Source organism: Balaenoptera physalus (genome assembly GCF_965194825.1).
Source record: "Balaenoptera physalus genome assembly, chromosome: 7".
In the NCBI taxonomy this organism is placed as follows: Eukaryota; Metazoa; Chordata; class Mammalia; order Artiodactyla; family Balaenopteridae; genus Balaenoptera; species Balaenoptera physalus.
The window spans coordinates 23,291,537-23,312,441 of NC_138886.1; the positions used below are offsets into that span (position 1 = coordinate 23,291,537).

Consider the following 20,905-nt stretch of genomic DNA (forward strand, 5'->3'; position numbering starts at 1 on the left):
GCAATCAAGTGGTATTCAAACATAAGACGTTTTGACAAGGAGCTCCACATTGTGTAAAACAGTCATATGTTTGCCTTGCAGACTGTACATACAAACTGAAAGGTTTACATAAGAGCTAAAAATAAATCTAAGGTTCTGAAAAAAATAGTCCCCATCAATTTCAGATGTCCCTTGTCTTGTATCTGGGCCCTATTTTAATTCTCAATCATCTTGAAAAAATTTAATTTACTCTGTTCTTTGGGAACCCATTTCAATCCATCTGTCCATCCATCTTATAGCCATTTATTGGGTTCCTACCAAGTGTCGGGCACAGTGCTTCATGTTCAGGATAGAACAGTTTCTTCCCTCCTCCAACTGACCTTTTGAAGATTCAAAAAGCCAAGCCCTCGGGGAAGGTATGTGAATGAGCATTTATTCCACAATTAATTCAGAGTACTGTGTGTGTGAGTGTGTGTGTGTGTGTGTGTGTAAAGCTCTAGCAAATCTAGAACTTTTGTTCTAGATTTCTACATATTAACTTTATTTCCTAAAGTCCACTCCTTTCCTTTCTGGGTTAAAAAAAAGCACTTGCCTCTGGGGCTCTGGTAATAGTAAACACTTGCATACCAGGTATCATGAACCAGCTACGGTTTTAATCCTCACTACTGTTCTATGGGATTCATACTATGCATTTCACATATGAAGAAGCTGAAGCACAGAGAGGTTTCAATAATCTGACTAACATCAGTTAGAAGGAGGAAGAGCTAACATCTGAACCTAGAACTCTGGGTGCAGAGTCGATGCTCTGGGCCAGCATGTTCCACGGCTGCTCAGTGGCTGGGGGGAGTATGGAGGAAGAAGCATCAGAAAGGGCAATAAACACTCTCCATAGGAATGGAGACAGAAAAACATTAAAAAAAAAAAAAAATAGGGCTTCCCCGGTGGCGCAGTGGTTGAGAATCTGCCTGCTAATGCAGGGGACACGGGTTCGAGCCCTGGTCTGGGAAGATCCCACATGCCGCAGAGCAACTAGGCCCATGAGCCACAACTACTGAGCCTGCGGAGCCTGTGCTCCGCAACGAAAGGCCACGATAGTGAGGCCCGTGCACCGCGATGAAGAGTGGCCCCCACTTGCCACAGCTAGAGGAAGCCCTCGCACAGAAACGAAGACCCAACACAGCCAAAAATAAATAAATAAATAAATAAATAAATAATTTAAAAAAAAGAAAAAAAAAATAGACCTGATTTAAGGTTTTATCGTTTTCACAAATTAATTCAGATTTAGGTCTGGTGGGAGAAAAAGAAAATCAATTCTCTTTGAACAATCCTCTAGTATTAATTTTTCTCTCCGATGCTTAGGGAATTCAAGTGAATCACTTCAGTTTGAGCAGCAATCAACCTAGATAATTTTATCCTGGGATATCAAACAAAAGACAGATATGTTAAATAATATTTATATTAATATTTTATCCCTCATATCTTCCACTGAAGGCAGACAGGGCCCAGTCTTATCTTCCTTGGATGTATTTGACCAGATTTTCTTCAATCTTATGTTGACTCCAAGGGGATGTGGGCTTAGGGTCTAATTCTTAAACCAGCATTTCCTCACTGAGAACCACAATTAGACACTGAGGAAGGTCCATGTAATGATATTTTCAATATTCATTTTACACTTTGTGAAACAAAACTACTGATAATCATCAGCTCACGTCTATAGTTAACCATAATTATTTTGCTAAATATGGAGATGTAAAATATATATTGTGCTATAGGTTAGCACAGCCAGGTTGAAGAGTAGTTTGCAATAGGTAGTGAATGTGAGGATGTGTAAGCCCTATAACCAGTACTTTTACCCCTAGATATATTTAGAGACTTTCTTCCATAGGTCACACAAAGAGCTGTGTAAAATAACATTCATTGACTCATTGTTTGTAATGGCAAAGAAAAGATACAACCTACATTTCCATCACTGGAAGAATGAATAAATAGATATGTATTCATTCAATGGAATACTATATATGGCAATTATAATGAGTGAACTAGAGCCATAAGTATCAATATGGACACATCTAAAAATGATGCAGACAGAATAAAGAGTACAGGATACTACAACATGATATATTTATAGAAAGTTCTAAAACATGCAAAACCATTAGATATAATTTATGTACATAGACATATGTAGTATAAGGATAAAAACATGCATGGAAACAATCAACACCAAACTCCAGAAAAATTCCCTCTCAAGAGAGAAAGAAATGGGAGCTGGGAGAAGTAACAAGAGGGCTTGAATGGTATTTGCAATATTAATTTCTTTTTAAAATATTAAGCAAATATTATGAAATGATAAGAATGCACAAAAGCTGGCTAGGGGGCTTTATTATTTTACTCTGCCATAGCCTTGACACATTGGAATGCCAGCCCCATGGCATCAGGGACATTGTTCAGGTGACTGCTGTCTCCTCAGAACCCAGAAAGTGCCCGATGTGTAGTAGGATCTCGATAAATTGTTAACCAGGTGAATGAATAAATGATTCTCTACAATTCTCTATATTTACAATAATTCTTTTAAAATAAAAATAATACAATGCTCTAGAAATAAAAAATATAAAAGCCAGTATGCTTTCTCATAGTATATAAATAAGTCAATATATATGTGGAAAAAATGGGAAAAATAAAAAATATTGTGCTTTTTCATAGCACAGGTTTGTGAAATCTGTGTAAAGGGAAGTTGTAGGGGAAAGGAGGAGGCTTGGGGGGAAATCCAATGCTTAAAGAAGCTTCCAAACCAAAAATACAGGTTTAAAGATGGAGGGGAGGGGGAACTGAGTTGGTTCACAGTAGGAATAAGTTACCCTAAAATGATGGCATGGAGCTCTCTGGGTTTGTGTTAAGGTAAACAAAGGACTGATCCGAACCGACAGCCCAGTCCTCTTGAGCTGCATGATTTTCTAACCAGACCAGAGTAGATTGGCTATCAGCGCCTGAAGAAACAAACAAACAAAAATCCAAATAGCCCACTGGTTGTACCCTCTAGTCCAAACATCTTCCAGATCCATGAGCAGGACAGAATCTTCTCCAACCCAGAGCACAGCACAGCAAAGCACAGCCGCGTGTACCACTGTTGCATGGACGCTAACATTTCAAAGCAATCACCCCATTCAGAAAAGGCAGGGAGAAAAACCCAGGAGGAAATGGCAAACCACGACAACATGCACCTGGGTCAGGCATGCAAGAAGACCAAGACAAACAAGTGGAAAAGTACCTCGGAAGTCACCTTGCAAGACAGTAACTTAGAGGTGTACTGGCAGAGAGGGAAAAACCAGGGTTAGTACATGGCAGAGACACACTCACAAAACACCCCCCAGCTGGGAACTGGCATCGCGCTGGTGAGGGGGGGAGGGGACACAAGAGGGGAAGTAACATCAGGAGACCAGGACACACCCACACCAAGACTTGCTTCATCTGATATTCGTTTATTTAAAAGTCTGTATCTTTTGCAGCAAGTAGATACCCTATTAATTCCTTCATAAAAATATCAGATAAGCCATACTTTGTTAATTCAAGATTTGTTGCTTCCATCTTCTGTGCTTTGAATTAACAAGATTCTTTCCGCCCGGGTTGTATGCAACCAGCTGCCCACCAGCAAGATCCTTAAGGGTCATTTTGGATTCGTTAGAATCTATTGCCATCTGTGGACAAACAGCCCTTGCCCTGCCTGTAGGCGTCTCTGAACCCCAAAGTAGTCTTGTAGCCTGTTGTCCCATGAAAAGAAGACCCTAACCACAGACAGGGGATGGTTTGAATGCGAGGTTTGCAGAGGCAGATTCTCTGAAGCTGATCTAAGGATGGCACTGCCAAGGGAGACCAAGCAGCCTCCCTCATCACTACCTTGGGGGTCCTAAGTAAGTTCCTGAAAGTGGAGTGATTAAGTAGGAACTAAAATTATCCTTTAGTTCCTATAAAGGAAACTAAAAGTCACTACAAGAAAAGCTCAGAGAAAATATGCCCCGGCTGTGGGTAATGAGTGAGAAGGACTGACTTTGGACAGCCTCCTCCAGAATAGTGGTCATGACCTTGCATTTACACTGAGCGACTTTAGAGGCACTGATTGGTTTCTGGCATGGTGACCACAGACTGGATAGGGGGATCACATGTCTGTGATCACTGACTGCTTCTTGGGTATTGCACTTAAAAATCACAGCTCTGTAATGATCAGACTGATGACCGGGGGCTGATAAATGTGGAGCGCTCCTCTCCTCTGCACCTTCCCAGGGCATGTGGGAGAACCCGAGAGAGCTGGGGGCACAAAGCATCACTGATGTTGGCTGAGCTTCCCATAGAGCCTGCGGTGGTGGGGGTGGGCACTGGAGCCAGACGGGCTTCCTCCATCCACCCGGTGAGACTTGGGCTAGAACTCCCAAAGGGTGTCCTGGTCTAGAAGGAAGTGTGTGCCAGGAATTCTTGGAAAAGCAGTGACTGCCAGCCCCCAGCTTGGACTTAACCCAGGAACCAAAGAGGCCTTCTTTTATTCCAAGACAGGCAGGGAAGGCTGAAAGCCCTCTCAGTAACTATTCTGGGGGTAAAAGAGAAAGAAAGAGAACACAGGAAAAACCCACCTAGATTCTGTGCGAGGAGGAAGGATGGGGCTCAATGTCCAGGAGGCTGTAATCTGGGCTCAGCCCAGCATCCCCTCAACTGAGAAAGGGAAAGCAAATCTACCAAACAAGTTCAAGAGCACCACTGACTCAAGAACTCATTGTCTTCTGAGGCTCAGGTCAGGTTGCGGGTGAAAACTGGCCAGAAAAACAGTGTTGCCTCAGTATCCTTCCTTTGCAAGGTACCAAGAAACCCTACAGGAAACTATGATTCATCAGGCCATTATGGGTTGCATGACTGACCAGAGATGGCAGCAGGCCCAGATAAGGGGACATTTCCACTTAAGATAACATTTCCAGATAAAAGAAACCTACACTGAGAGCAGGACGGTTGCATCTGGGTGGGCAGTGTGTGTGTTGCACAAAAACACCAGGCTGGGGGGATGGATGGGGTTGAAGCTCAGACCCCCGACTCCCCTCACCGACCGTGTAGCTGGTGCAGGACTGCATCCACACAGAGTTCTGAAAAAGGGTGCCTTTTGCTAATTCTCACAAAGGCCCTGTATAGGCTGGGAAACAGCCCAGGGTAAGGCGTGTGGGTGGAGGTTAGCAATCCTCCTGCCTCCAGGGTAGCCAAGGGGTCCCTTAAGAGGTAGAACCTGGCTCAGCCTGCAGCATGGAGACACTCATCAGTGACCACACCACACAGAACAAGGAAGCCAGCCCCGGCGGATGAAGACTGTCGCTACTCAAGGGTTATCCTGCTCGAGGCCTGAGCTGGGAACAAGGATGGCCGTTTGGGGGTAACCTTTTCAGAAAAGGGGCTTTTCTGGTTCCTTGTCATTGACTTTGTCACCAACTGCAAAAGGAAGCACAACATCCACAGCTGACTTCATATGACTACTATAGTGACTCCTGGGCAGATATTCCCAGAGAGAGATTCATGATTTAATGTTCCATCTTCCGTCATTCTCTGAGCCCTCACTTGGCTTTCAGCAGGAGAGAGGCCAGCTAAGAACGTGAAAAAAACCACTAAATACCGTGCGGTTGTCCCCACCCCACCTCCTGGCAGGGACCCCGTGAGCCAGAGGCCTCCCTCCTGTCCTGCAGGTGATATTTTATCGAGTGGGAAAGTGGAAGGGTCCTGAACTGGGGACAGGACTCCAGACACCATCACTGCTCTGGGGCGGCGGGATGCTGGACCTGTTCTGATGGTGAGGATCGGTTTTCTTTCCCAGACAGGTGGGTGAAAGCTACTCATGGAAACTGCGGGCACAGCTTCATTTGCCTTCCCTCTCTTTCTCCTTCTCTCCTTCACGCTCACTGACGTCATTGTACCCAGCGCATCACTATGCATACATCCCAATTACCCCACGTTGTTTTGAAGTCTACCTTCTCCTTGGGAAGTACAGCAAATAAGAATGCCTCTCATTCAATTCAGAAAGAGCTTGCTGCTTCCTATGGGTGAACACGTGGTTGGGTCCTGATCACGCGTGAGGGACTCATAAATGCTGCCAACTGACTTTTTGGAAGGACTATTGGCAGGTGGAAGTGCCGGGTGACACTGGACCCAGGTGGGCCAAGGGAGGTTCATAGGGGGTGGAGGATCTAAGAAGCCACAACTTGCCCTGAGGACAGTGTATGTGGATGAAGCCAGGAGAACAGAACTACCAGCTTCTGGAGCAGGGAAGCCAGTTACACAACTCAAGCTTCAAGCCATCCATGTGTTCCCTATGGCTATCCTTCTGCTACGAGAGACCATTAAAGAAGGGGCCACAGGTCAGCTAGGAAAAGAGATGAAGGCTTGTTTATTCCTAAAGGTAAACTTCAACATATTCTCCAGTGATTGATGACGACACAACAGAAAGATCCCCTGAATCAAAAGAACTAAGATAGGTTAACAGGCAGCTCTGAAATGAAGTCTCACTGATGAGCATATATTTGCTTTAGAAGCAACTGAAGTATGTTTTTTGGGGGCCTTTTGTTTTTTCCAGATTTGGGTCTCTTAAAAGAGGATATAGTGGGTTGGATAGATTTTTTTTTTCTGTTCCTAAGAATTTTCAACAGCAACAAACTTGGTTCTCTTGTAATATCCACAACAGTGCAGAACACTTGGCCTTGAATTTGAGATCTGGGGATATTAACAGCTTGATTAGTTTAGTAGGTTTCTTTCTTACCCGACATGTTAATTTACTTGAGAAAAACAGAGACAGGAGGCTCTCACTTCACTGTGTAAGTGAAGGGCAACCAGTATGTTAAAAGGCTGATTCCAAGCAGCTTCCTTCATGAAAAGGGGAAATCCAACCTAGTTGACGTTCGCCAGGTGGCTTCCTGAGTGTCAGTTGGTCAGCCTCTGCCTAGGAAATGAGTGACTTCACTTCTGGGTATGGTGTTTTCCCCTAACACCTGCACTTCAACACAAAAGGCATGCACAAGAGATATAGAGAGTGTGCTTCCAAATCACTCAGCTGGGTCACAGGCAACGTGGTCCATTGGTTCTTCCCCATCTACACATCCCAGCTAACTTTCACCAAAGCTGCTGATGTATGGTGTGGAATCATTGAAGAAAAGCCCCTTATAGCCCTAAGCTTCAAGGTGGTCACAGACTCCAGAAAATACCTAAAAAGGGCTGAAAAAAAGAGCCAGATAAAGTGACTTCGTGGACAGAAAAGGTCGTACAGGCTCAGAGAAGGAGCCCCAGCAGTTGAAACCTCAGCAGCAGCCATCAAGGGCCAGGCCCATCGCACTGTACAATACAGGGAACAGCCCAGAAATATTCCAGCCCAACAGAGGAGCTGGGCCAGTGTTCCAAGCAATTTAGGTACAAACCTAAGTGAGAGGAGGCTGAGACACACCAAGTGGGTCATTCAGCTGCCATAGGCGTGTTTGCTTGCTTTCTTTACCACTAAGTGTTCAGTATCTGGCTTCAACTCCAGAAAACCTTTAACTCAGCCAACTTGGATATGAGAAGCAGTGAATCAGCACGGAATTCCTACTGTGAGCCCCATCGCGTTCAAGTTTAAGGTGAACAAATAATTTAGCATCCAAACTGGGGCACTTTTAAGAGGGAAAGGAGATGCTATTAATAATTATGCCAGGACAACAGGTATAAACCAGGACTGTCCTGGGTCAACTGGGGAGTATCCTCAACCGACCCAAGCTATTTGGGGGGAGGAGGTAGTTACCCCAAACAATGCTAATGGATTCCAAGGAGGTTGGCACGGACCCCTGAGGCTGATCCCCAGGCTCCTGGCTGTGCAGGCTGTGGGCAGCACTGGCTCTTAAGCCGCTTACCGGAGAAAGAAACCACACAGCAGATGACTTCCTTTGTGGTTGGTGGGAATGTCATGTGCAAAGTTCTCAGGGCTGAGGGTAGCAGGGTAACTATGCGGTTTTAACTGTCATTTTAAGTGGCTCTCTCCTGCCAGACCGTACACACCGGCTTGGTAACAGCCCAAAACATACTTAGTCTTCCAAGCACTGAGTACCATTTATAGGGATCGCCCAGAGCAGACATTGAAGGAATAGCATCGTCATAGTTCTCTAGAGAAATAACACCTCTACAGAACAGGCGAGCGATGGCTGAGATCAGCTCCCCGGTGCCTGCGGGTGATTTCAGGGAGCTTGTGTCGTTCTTCCCGCATTGCCCCTGCGCAGTGTCTTTCTACGTACACACCCCACACCTCACGCACTAGCCGTAGCAGTAGACTCAAACTAGAACTTGGCAGCAAAAAGACCCACTCTTTGCATGATCAAAGTTTTTGGGAACAAGGCAAAACCCCCAACCCAACTGCAGGCATGTTAAACCACACGTTTGAAAATTGGTGCTGGAACCACAGTGCTGGCCAGACAACCGCACACACATCCATGCCTGAACCGGAGTACCGTACGCCGTACTGAAGTTCACCCTTGGACACGGGAAAGAGGAAATGAGGAGAAACTTACACTACTATCATCCATTCTCTCGCGCCTTTTAGATTTGTGTGTCTCATAGTCTTCCATGAGGGTCTGCATCAGATTCTTGGGCCGCTGTGATCCGGCAGCCTCTTCGGGGGCTAAGTCAGGCTGCAAGCTGGGACCTTCAGGTGTGGGGGATGGAGGAGGTTGGACTTTCTCTATTTTCCCTGAAACAACACGAAGAGAACACCCTTTCTAAGCTTGTCTGGTCACGACTGCTTTCGAAAAGAAGAGAAGAACGCTGGCAAAAAAGCAACCTCTGACATACCGAGTGGTACCAGAATGATGGTTAAGTGCAGGTCATTTTATTACAGGGATCAATGTGCTTAAGGATTAATGTCACAAACCCATCCAACAAAGACCTCAAGGAAACCGGTTTTAAAGTCAGTCAGACCAAAGAGGGCTCTCAGGCATTTTGCAGATATATGCCAGACAGACAGACAAACAGACAGACAGACAGATGCTGGCTCCAGTTGTTTTGGGGACAAGTATTCTATCACAGATCATACAATCAGACTGTCAGAGGTGGCGGTGCCTTTGAACCTTAAAGACCCATTTCTTACAGATAAGGAAAACTTAGGCTCGGCAAAGGGAAGGCTGTGCTGGGCCACCAGGAGCTGGCGATGGTATCCAGGTCTCCTGGTTTCCTTCCCAGGCTCTTTCTTCTCTATCAGAGGTCGCCAATGGTCAGATGACCAGCCCGGGTTTTTTGTATGGACAACACATGTTGTAAAACCTCTGAATGAGAACTAAGCTGTTCTTCCCAGGTCACTCCAGTCTTACATTGGCCAGCTTCATTCTTTACCTTACCTGCCACGGTCCTGAAAGCATTTAGGTTTGAGATCCCAGATCTTAAGGAAGGAATGCCAACAACAGCAGCTTCAACGTTGTAGAAAAGGGGTGCGTCAGACTTGAGAAAGGTGAGGTTTTAGTTTTTGAGATGCCATACAGGTATTCTCAGGATGAGGCGATAGGGTCCACAGTCATGGTGGTGTGGTGATGCCAGGCACTGTCACTAAGACCACCTGCATCCCACCCTCTTGGGAAATGCCTTCTGGCCCATGAAGGAGTGGGTTATATTGCCAGAGCCCCAAACGCACCTCTGAGAAGTACCTTCAGGTGCAACAGTCATGATTTTTCCAACTATGCCCCTTGTGGGAGACACAGCTAGGGTCTGCGAACAAGGAATGTGGAGAAAACACACAAAATAAATGGATATTTCAAGCACAAAAGTTCAGAAACCGCCAGGCGAGGTTAAAGACCTGTTTGACCTCCTCCAGACCCAAGATGAAGGCAACTCATCTTTCTTTGCCTCACTCCCCCCCAGACGGCCTGATGGAGCTGGAATCACAAGTGAAGCCTGGGGTCCATGTCTCTGTGTGGGTGGCTATAGGACTTTACTGGGCATAGCTCCTTTGATGGGAGCTGGGAAGCCCCCTGGAGTTCAGGAAGCCTGAGTTTTAATTTCTGCTCTTCCTCATGAACCAGCTATGAGGTTGGCTGTAGACAATCATGTAATGTTCCCCCTTTAATCTTGAGCTGATCACTTAAGTTCTCGAAGTTTCAACTTCCTTAGCTAGAAAATGAGAATTTGGGGAGAAGTTGTCTTGGAAGTCCATTCTAACTCAAACATTTTGCTATTCTATCAAATACATTTGGCAAGAAGATCAACCTTTATTGATTAAAAAAAAAAGTATATGGCCAGCACATCTGGCAATTAGGTGGGGAAGTGGTTTTTAATACACAGACACTACATCTGTAGACCCACCATTACATTAGTTAACTTAGTGAAAGTCATTGCTTTGACCTCAATTACCCAGATCATTGATAAAAAGTCTTTCGATATTAACAGTAAGGTTACAAATATTTTAAGGTCTTCAATCTTCAAATTCTCTAGAAACGGTTTCTATTTTTTATTATGGAAATTAGGGAATGCTATCATGACACCTATGGACCCATCAACTATATTAAACATTTATCAAGATTTTACCACCCTTGCTCCATCTATCCTGCCTGCCTGCCTTCCTCCCACCCTCCTGTACTAAAATATTTAAAGCAATCTCAGACCTCAGGCAATATTACCCCTGAATACGTAGTATGTATCTCTAAAAATTCTGATTGACTTTTATTTTTAACTTTTATTTATTTATTTATTTGTTGGCTGCGTTGGGTCTTCATTGCTGCACATGGGCTTTCTCTAGTTGCGGTGAGCAGGGGCTACTCTTCGTTGAGGTGTGCTTGGGCTTCTCAATGCGGTGGCTTCTCGTTGCGGAGCAGGGGCTCTAGAGCACAGGCTCAGTAGTTGCGGCACACGGGCTTAGTTGCTCCGCGGCATGTGGGATCTTCCCGGACCAGGGCTCGAACCCGTGTCCCCTGAATTGGCAGGTGGATTCTTAAGCACTGCCCCACCAGGGAAGTCCCTGGTTGACTTTTAAAATGAAGCTTTGAGAAACAACACAGCAGCGGTGAGCATGCAGTTCTAGAGCCAGCCTGCTTGGGTTTGAGTTCATTAGTTAGCAGCCAAATACCCTTGGGGCAAGTTACTTGCCTTTTTTTTTGAAGTTTTTCTATCTCAGTTTCCTAATCTGTAAAATTGGTATGTTGATAGAAGTACCTACCTCATACGGTTGGTACAAGAACTAAATTAATATTTATAAAGTTAATATTTAGAATGGCAAGCATCCAATGAGTCTAGCTAGTATTTATTTGGAATCTCAAAGAATAATATGTCTACGAAGTAAGAATGAGCAATTTCATGGGAAATTCTGCATAAAATTTTCACAACTCTTCTAAGACTAGAAATAGATACCACATGACCAGGTTGGTCACTTTCTAACTGACCTCTCAAGTGTCCAAATCATCTCCCACTAGCCAATCCTCCAGCATTAAAACTTCTAGAAAGCATAGTCCATATTCACTGCCTCTAACTTCACCCTTTCACATATACCACCCCTGCCTCATAATACTTTGTTTATACTTCTGGGAAAGCCTTTTTCACATATTGACTGTATCAATCTGGTTGTTTAAGCTTTTCTTCTCAATAAAGCTGTAAAGTCACCTGAAGATAGGGACCATTTCAATCGGCTATGAATCCCCCTAACTCATTTGAATGTAAACTCCATTAGAGCAGGACCTTGTCTGTCCTGGTCAATGCTGAATCCCACAAGGCAGGAGCTCATGGCTGTTGAATGAACCAGCAAGTCCATTATGAAATATACAGAGCAGCCACGTATTAAATGCTTGTGGATTGGGACAGAATTCCCAATACAGAATCTGAGGAAAGTGTTTAAACGTCTTCACCAAAGCACATGAAATAAAACAATCTTGGTCTACAGAACCACAGACGCGATGGCTTTGGAGTAATAACAAACACATTTATATGGCATTTCATTGATAGGCTTCAAGTCATTTGATCCTTACAGCAACCCTGGGATGTAGTCAGGGTGAATGTCATGACATCTCTGAACAATTTAGACCACGGAGGCTCAGATGCTTAACATCAATCCAAATTACATGAGTTAGTAACAATCAGAGTTAGGTCTGGAGCCCAAATTGTGTTGACTGTTGCTAAATTATATAATTGGGTGTGTGCTGAAAGAGAATCGTAAAGAGGGTGAAAAGTTACTATAAAGAAGTGGACATTTCCTGCTCATTTCTTAGTATGCCAGCAAAATGAAACCCATCCCCAGAGCAAGTTTTGCCGGTTACAGCCACTAGAGGTCACATGAGTAGCAGGAACCAAAGACTAGCTTAGCGGGTCTGGAGCAGTGTCTTCCGAAGAGAAGGTGGCTGAGAGGTCTTGGAAAGAACAGAAGGGTTCAGATAACCATGGCCACATCAGAGCCTCAGGAGAAGCTGTCACAGGTCTCCAGAGGAAGGGAGCCCCAACCCCAGACTTCTGGTCTGGTTGACATCTGGGGAAGTCGGCTTGGCTGGGCTTCTCTACTGTGATCTCCAAGCATCCTGCCTTCAGTATGGTTCCCACCATGACTGGAATTCTCACGCCATCTTAGTAATCACACAGGCCATCAAAAAGCTGGAGAGGGACCTAGCTTGCAGCCTAATTAAGTTTTCCCTTTGATTAGGATGGTGAAAAAACTTCTCGTGCTCTTCCGCCAGTAATAGACACTGCAGACACCACCACTGTTTGGGCCTTGGGGATCATGACATAAATGTGATGCTAAGCTTGGGAAGTCTGTCTCATCCTTTATGGCCTTGGAAGTCACCTTGAAATTCCTTGGCCCCGAGGACAAATCTCATTAGAATCCCCAAACAGTGATGGTTATCTTTGGTGTTCATTGGCGTGCATCCAGCACTTCCCCAGTACCCCCAGGTTCCATTCCCACTTGTCCCATCAAAACTTGTTCTCATATAAGTCTATTCACCTGGTGAATGACTGAATAGTTGACGGTAGCTGAAAGTGGCCTCTATTTTCAATGATAAACATCCTGCTATCTAGTTTCTCACCTGGGCTGAACACTCTACAAAATAGCTCTCTTGAAGGACCCCAGAAACAACATGTACAGTAAGTGTCATGCAGACCTCAAGGCAGACCTGTGTTGGTCTTGGCCAAGGGCTGGTCCCTGACATTTACAGGGCAGGGAGCAGGGGCAATGTGAGCTTAACTGACATAGGAACCAACAGAAGAAAGCTAGACTGAATTCAAAGTGGAGGGTAGAAAACATTCTCGAGTTTACTTCATACATATGATTTTGTCCAAACTATTCCATCTAGAGTAATTTTAGACTTAAGCATTTAAAGGTGTTTGAGGATAAGCAGCTTCACTTGGCTGGGATGATTCCAAAGCCGTGTTTCTAAAATCACGTCCGATTACCTTAGCTTTGTAAGATACTGCTCAATGCTGCAAACGGTCAAAAAGTCATTGGTCAAATAAGTTTGAGAAACACTCGACTAAAGAAAGTTTTAATGATAAAACGAGATAGATTTCCTTACCAGGGGACTTCTCTAAGGTTTTAGTGCTGATATGATTGTGAATCTCTAGTTTAGGAATGGGGGTGCAGCATTTCTCAAATTTATTTAACCACAGAACCTCATTTCATAGAATCCCTATTAATATCTTGAGGAAAACTGTTTGGAAGATACTACTCTCTAGTGTATACTAGTTAACCACTAACTACTAATTTATGGGCACAAGTTCAACTAATAAGTATGGGCACAAAGCTTATGTACAAGAACTTTCACCATTGTTCGTTTGTTTGCTTATAATTACATATGTGGAAACAACAAAGGCATCTGACTATAGGAGAATGGTTAAATTAGTTATGGCTTATTCAGATGATGGAGTATTATTTAGCCATTATAAGTCATGTTCTAGTCTCTCAAATTTAGTGGAATAGTTATGGACATGGGAAAATATTCAAAATACATTAAGAGAAAAAGCAGGTTACAAAAGCAGAAATATTGCAGGGGTTTAGGAGTGCAGGCTCCAGAGTTGGACTGCTTGGGTTCAAATCCTAACTCACTATTTATTAGCTGCGTAAAAGAAAACAAAAGTGCACACATGACACATGGTAGAACTTAGTCAGGATAAGATGAACAGTCTTGTGGTTAGCAGAATAATGGCTTCCACAAAGATGTCCAAACCCTAATCCCCCAAACCTGTGAATATTTACCTTACATGGCAAAAGGACTTTGAGGGTGTGATTAAGTTAAAGACTGTGAGATGGGAACACTATCCAAGATTATCCAGTTGGGCTTGATGTAATCACAAGGGTCCTCATAAAAGAGATGCAGGACGGTCAGAGAGAGAGACAGAGAGAGACAGAGAGAGAGAGAGAGATCTGAAGATACTATACTATTGGCTTTGGATATGGAGGAAGGGGCCACAAGCCAAGGAACGTAGATGGCCTCTAGAACTGGAAAAGGGAGGGAAATGGATTCTCCCCAAGAGCCTCTAGAAGAAACACAGCCCTGCCAATATCTTGATTTTAGCACAGAAGGACACTATTTTAGTCTGTTTGAACTGTCAAAACAAAATACCATGGGTTGGGTGGCTTAAACCACAGAAATTATTTTCTCACAGTTCTGAAGGCTGGAAGTGTGAGATCAGCATGGGTACCAGCATGGTCAGGTTCTGGTGAGAGCTTTCTTCCTATCATGCAGATGGCTACCTTCTTGCTGTGTCCACACATCACAGAGAGAGAACGAGGTCCCTAGTGCCTTTTCTTATAACGGCACTAATCCCATCATGAGGGCCCCACTCTCATGACCTCATCTAACTCTTACTATCTCCCAAAGGCCTCGTCTCCAAATACCATCACATTGGGGGTTAGGCATTCAACAACATACTGAATTTGGGAGGGGACACAATTCAGTCCATAGCTGACACATTTCAGATTTCTGACCTCGAGAACTATAAGATAATAAATTTGTGTTGTTTTAAGCCACTATATTTGTGGTGATTTGTTACAGCAGCAATAGGAAACTAATACACATGTAGACCCAATGTTATCTTCCAGGCACATGTGTGCATGAGAAAAACTAGGCAGGGAGTAGTTAGGATTATGAATCACTTCGCCTTTTATCTTTATTCTTTACTTTCCAAGTTTTTTTCTACAATAAGCATGAATTAATTTTAAATTATAAAACAAACCAGAATTTTTTTCTTTTAAGTATTACCACACATGCTAAGAAAAGCAGATAAAGCTGGGGCTTTAACCTTCATGGACCAGGCAGATCCGGAAGCCTTTCTGTCTCACCAGGCAGCACACACAGACCCAGGGGAGCTACTGAGTTGACACCTCCTGGGGCCTCAGAGAAGCACTGGTCACATTCACTGGTGACTCTCACAGGCAGACTAAGGAGAAGAGTGGGGGAAGCAGAATTTCACTCCAAATTAGTAAATGCTGTCTCCCATGATTAGTGGAAGAAAAAACTAGGAAACATGAATTTGTGTTTCCTGTTTGTTTATTATAAGTAGTTAAGCCACGCCTTGTCCAGAGAGAAAAAGCCACGCCTTGACTGCGTTTCTGGATTCTCCGAACAAGATGGATTTCCCTGTGCTGATGGGGGCAGAGAGAAGAACCCGCAATTCCTCCCACCCAAGGGAACTAGAGCGAGGGCTGCATGTCCTCAGTACACAGCTGCTGCCATCCATGACAGCACACACCCTCCCTCTATAAGAAGAGGACTAACTTCTAAAAAGCCAAGAGGGTGGATTCCCATAGTTAAGAAAATTATTTTGGTCAAACATTAGGATTTTGGTGATTATTATATTCTATACACATGGCGTCTGACGTCTTAAAAATCAAAGATCCTTTGTTTCTACATTTCTCAAAAGAAAAGAAAAAGCCATCACCCACTCTTATTTAAAAACCAAACCGGACAAAGACGCCCACCAGATAACATGCCTTGGCCCAAGCCTCCTTCAATGATCTCCTTTCTTCACGGAGCCTTGGGGTGAGCTTGCAAACATCTAAACGACTCACTCGCAGATCACCAGAAAGAAAGGAGCTCAGACTTGCATTTTAAATTCCATTTCCTCCCAGTACAAGGGAATATCCTGCCTGTCAGATCCGGAGTCCATGGGCTTGTATGGTTCCAGCTATGACCCACACACTAAGAGCTAGTTCCTGGTCCTTTCATCTCCTCCTTTGAAGGCCCCAGGGGTGGGAGAATGCAATGATATGAATCTTCAGATTATAAGCCTAGCTCAGAAATGAGAAATACCCCTGCCTGGTGACACAAGTCTGAGAAACTTCCAAATATTATTACTTCAAGGTATGGTGGGATGTTGGATGAGTTGTCGATATTGGATCATTCCTCTGAACAGAACTGGAAAATGAAAACTGGAGAAGGAAAGAGTTTTGCATCTGCAGGGGAAGCATAGTTTAAGACTAAAAAAAGAAAAAAATTTAATTGAAACAGTAAGGATGAAACTCATGGTAAGTAGCAATTGCCCCGCCAAGATCTTTTGGTTAAACACATTTCTACCAACACAGTGAGCTTAGCTCTACGAACATTATCACCCCCTCCCCAAAAAAGAAAATATTTTCATGGTAATTTGTAATTTCACTGTCACCCAACATGCTTAATAATGGCCTTTGTTTTTTGAAATCACAGCTGACTCCTGAAAGCTAATTCTTGAACTCTGATTTTATATGAGAAACTTTAATTCTAAAGAAGTAACTATGAATAAATCTCAGCTAGGACTAGAAAGCAATTTTATAAAGCATGTTGTGTCATTTACATCAGGGTTCCAGTAGCTGCAGAAGAATAACTCATAAGTAACTCTGCTAAGGTTTTCTAGGTCTTTTCTTAGAACAAAAACTGCAATAACGGGACTTCCCTGGTGGTGCAGTGGTTAAGAATCTGCCTGCTAATGCAGGGGACATAGTTCTAGCCCTGGTCCGGGAAGATCCCACATGCTGCGGAGCAACTAAGCCCGTGTACCACAACTACTGAGCCTGTGCTCTACAGCCTGTGAGCCACAACTACTGAGCCCTTGTGCCACAACTACTGAAGCCCACGCGCCTAGAGCCCGTGCTCCGCAACAAAGAGACGCCACCGCAATGAGAAGCCCGTGCACCGCAAGGAAGAGTAGGCCCCGCTCGCCGCAACTAGAGAAAGCCCGTGCGCAGCAACAAAGACCCAATGCAGCCAAAAATAAATAAATTAATTTTTAAAAACCCTGCAATAACAACAACTCTTATTGGAAGCCTTTTGTGCACCAGGCACTGACTGTACTAACTTACTGATGAGGTTGGTACTATTTTATTCCCGTTTTACTGATGAAGAAACTGAGGTTTAGAGAGGTGAAGTAAGTTAGTTACACAGCTAACAAGCAGTGGTGTCAGGATTCGAACTTTAGATATGAATCCAGAAAAATGACTGTCACATTTAAGCAGATGTGTAATTCTCCTTGACCAGCTTTGGTATGAATTTATATTTGAGTAATGAGAAATAAAAGACAGAGAGACTGAGAATACCTGTGATGTCAGATGCATATAACTTTTGGGGAAACCTTTGAACTTTACATTCAAGGTCATGAGAAATAAAATACCATTACATGTAACATGAATGTGTTCTTTGGTGCTCTAATGGCCTGTCCTGCACCCTCTTCCCACCACCACCCCCAGTCCTCCACCCCGTAAGTAGTAAGTAGCTTATTTACAAAGATGAAGTGGCTCTGAAACACCAATCTCCCTAGGGAAGCTCACGGCAAGTTGCCATGGTTAGTAAGAGACTGTCATATCCTGCCCTAAACTCCAGCAGTCACGGGGGCCATCCTGCTCCCAGGCCTGGTTTAGATTAGCTCACATTTCTTACCAGGCGTAGAGCAGGGATCTTACAAGAATTAGGTCCTTTGATCATCTTTTCGTTCTCAGCTCAAGACTGCATGTTTCTTTGTATGTAGGTTCACACAGTTGAGCAGTTGAGTCTGAATTTTTGGAAGCAGCTCTCCTTAACTTGGAGCGTGGGGTAGCCAGGCATGGGTAAAGGGCAAGTAACAAGGCCACCATGTGATGTCCCCAGCAAAGCAAGGGACAACCCAGACACTGTGTGTACCAGAAGACCCAGCACAATCAGCAGTGACAGCAGAAGCTGTTACAAAACGGAATGGTAGGAAGTTTTGTTCTTCTCCAAAGTTCTACGTCCCAGAAGCCATGACCATAGGCTTGTCACAGAAGAAAGACCACGGTCTATATCTTCTCAGGAGTGAAGGTGATGGGTTTAACCATGACAGTTGCCCTTTTCAAACCATTGAAGGCAATGTCCAAAAAGAACTTTGAACTCTGTAACTTGAGAAGTTCTGACGTCACTGAACACCTTCAACCTTCACCCCTTGCCAAACCCTACTTCGACCTAAACTTTTCTTACCAATTCCTTCCCAAATGGCATGTGCTTTTAAAAATGAACATATTCACTGGGTTCAGATAAATAAAAATACAGGGAGTTTCTGATCCAAGGCAGAAGGAACAATTTTTTTTTTTTATAAATTTATTTATTTTATTTATTTATTTTTGACTGCGTTGGGTCTTCATTGCTGCACGCCGGCTCTCTCTAGTTGCGGTGAGCGGGGGCTACTCTTCGTTGCGGTGCGCGGGCTTCTCATTGCGGTGGCTTCTCTTGTTGCGGAGCACAGGCTCTAGGCGCGTAGGATTCAGTAGTTGTAGCTCACGGGCTCTAGAGCGCAGGCTCAGTAGTTGGGGGGCACGGGCTTAGTTGCTCCGTGGCATGTGGGATCTTCCCGGACCAGGGCTCGAACCCGTGTCCCCTGCAGTGGCAGGCGGATTCTTAACCACTGTGCCGCCAGGGAAGCCCCAGAAGGAACAATCTTAAAGAGCAAAGGAGAACAGCAAAGAGCAGACATGGTGTTCAATGACCACCAGTAAATGAATTTGGCCAGCGTTGGCCCTACTCCGCCTAACCTGGTCAGGTAGTGGAGTGAACACTTATCCCCGCACATCCTCGAATTAAGAAATGGATTCCTTGCTTGAGCTCCCAGTCCTTTCAAAGTTTTCAGGCAATGAGCCTGTCTGCAGAGTGAATGACTGAGCTTCCTCCTGGGGCATGAACTTTCAGAAAGAACTCACAAGAGCAGCCAGGCTAGATGGCTGACACGGACGACGCTAGTCCCTCGCCATCTGCCCAGATCTTTGGACAGCGTCAGCAATTTGACTGTTGTAATTTGGAGCACTGAAATTAAGTCCTGAAAGCACAGAGGAACCACTAAAACTAAGTTTTATCATAACTTATTTGGCAGCAAAACCCGAGGTGAACCAGCATGAGGTTCTCCTTGGTCTTTATTTATCCCACTTAATAGAACAAACTCTAAGTTTCACAGCAGAAATCGAATTTGATGACAGGTGCAGCCCCAGACTCCACTGGGTGTGTTCAATAATAGTACATGCATTGCATTGCTTTTCTAAATAATGGTATGGACACTTTATGGCCTTTCTAAAATCAGAAAAATGTGGAATATATCTGATCTCAAGAGTTTGGGTAATTTGGATTCTATCCCAGATAGCTGTTGGGAGGGTTACATGAGAAAATGAGAAATGAGAAAACTGTGTGTGAATTATAGTACTGGGCTTTAAGGTCTTGGTGAGTTGCAGCTACTGTGATTATACTTCGGTCACCAGAGAATGTTCAAGGAACTTGGCGGTATACATAATCATCTGTAGGATACTCCACGTTCAGCTTTAGAACCTTCACACAGCCAGCTGTGCCCCTATAAGATACACAATTTGTACCTGCCGGCAGGAAAGGGAAACACTGTACACTCCTGAAGAAGAGCTCTCTCTCACCTGGGCCTGGGAGGGAATCCTTCCGTCAGTCACCCACACCAAGGTCTTCTACTGTGGAGGACTGAGGGCATCTCAAGTGAGACTTGGCCTCATTCAGCTCTAATTCAGCATGGAACAAAGACCCCAAGCTCTGCTGCCTGAATATTGTGTTGATATAAACATTTTTTTTTCTAACTAAAGGAGTTTTCTTTGTGATATTGGGAGATAATGAAGGGAAAAGAAAAAAGACCCAGTCAATAAGTTTCATAATAATGTAATGAACATCACATGTGCAGTCAATTCAAACTGACAACAGAAGTCAAAACACCTTGGAAATCTTATTTTTATAAGATGTATAACTACCTTTCCACATATTAAAAGACCTAAACAGACAAGTTATGGGACTCAATATCCACATCTTTTCCTTGACCGCTCTCCAGAAGGTCCCACTGGGCAAATTGACTTGGTAAATCAACTCGACACCTGGCATGAAAATGCAAACTAGTTCCAAAACCTAAGCTAATCATCACCTAACTAGCTGGGTTTCTCCGGCCTGCCTAGAACTTGGAAGTGAAACCAGGATATCTAATAATAGACACAGGCACTAAAGAGAGAACTGTCTGCTGATACCCTTCCTATGAAAAGACGTTTTAACAGGTCTAAACTGTAACTTCGGTAAAATGTTTGGGTTTTCTTCCCAAACTCATTCCTCAAGGGCGTTTTACAGCAGTGCGTGGGTTACACCTTCAAATCAGGCTCGTGCACCTGCCTAAGTGCTTCCTTTATTCTCTACTTCTAAGTACCGTCCAGAGAAGGCCCACATGTGTTCCTTCTTGGGAGCATGGCCTCTCCCATAACCCAGGGCACTCGTCAAGATCGCGGCCGGCCTTTAGACGTACACAGAAAAAAAGCCGGTGGAATGGCCTCAGGAAAGCAGGAAGACTTTTAATTCATCAATTCGTGGATGAAGGCAGGACAGCTTGGAGATTTGTGGAGATAATTACCCCTTTGAAAATCCTTACTGGCTTCCCACTGACCACAGGATAAAGTCTAAAATCTAAAACCTTTGACATGATTTACATAGCTCTTCACTGCCTGGCTCCAGATCAACTTTCTTTTGTT

The 20,905-nt window shown here is 44.1% G+C and overlaps 1 protein-coding gene across 9 annotated transcripts in view; it reads right to left on the minus strand.

Annotated features, from left to right (window-relative positions):
- The window catches only part of PALM2AKAP2 (PALM2 and AKAP2 fusion), a 503,536-nt gene that overhangs the window by 5,937 nt on the left and 476,694 nt on the right, over positions 1–20,905 (minus strand). For 7 of the 9 annotated variants that reach the window (XM_082469108.1, XM_082469107.1, XM_082469112.1 and 4 more), the window contains one exon: positions 8,523–8,701. The exons of the other annotated variants lie outside the window; for them this stretch is intronic. In XM_082469108.1, the coding sequence (XP_082325234.1) occupies positions 8,523–8,701 (179 nt within the window). The remainder of the gene's footprint in view (positions 1–8,522; positions 8,702–20,905) is intronic. 9 annotated transcript variants of the gene reach the window in all.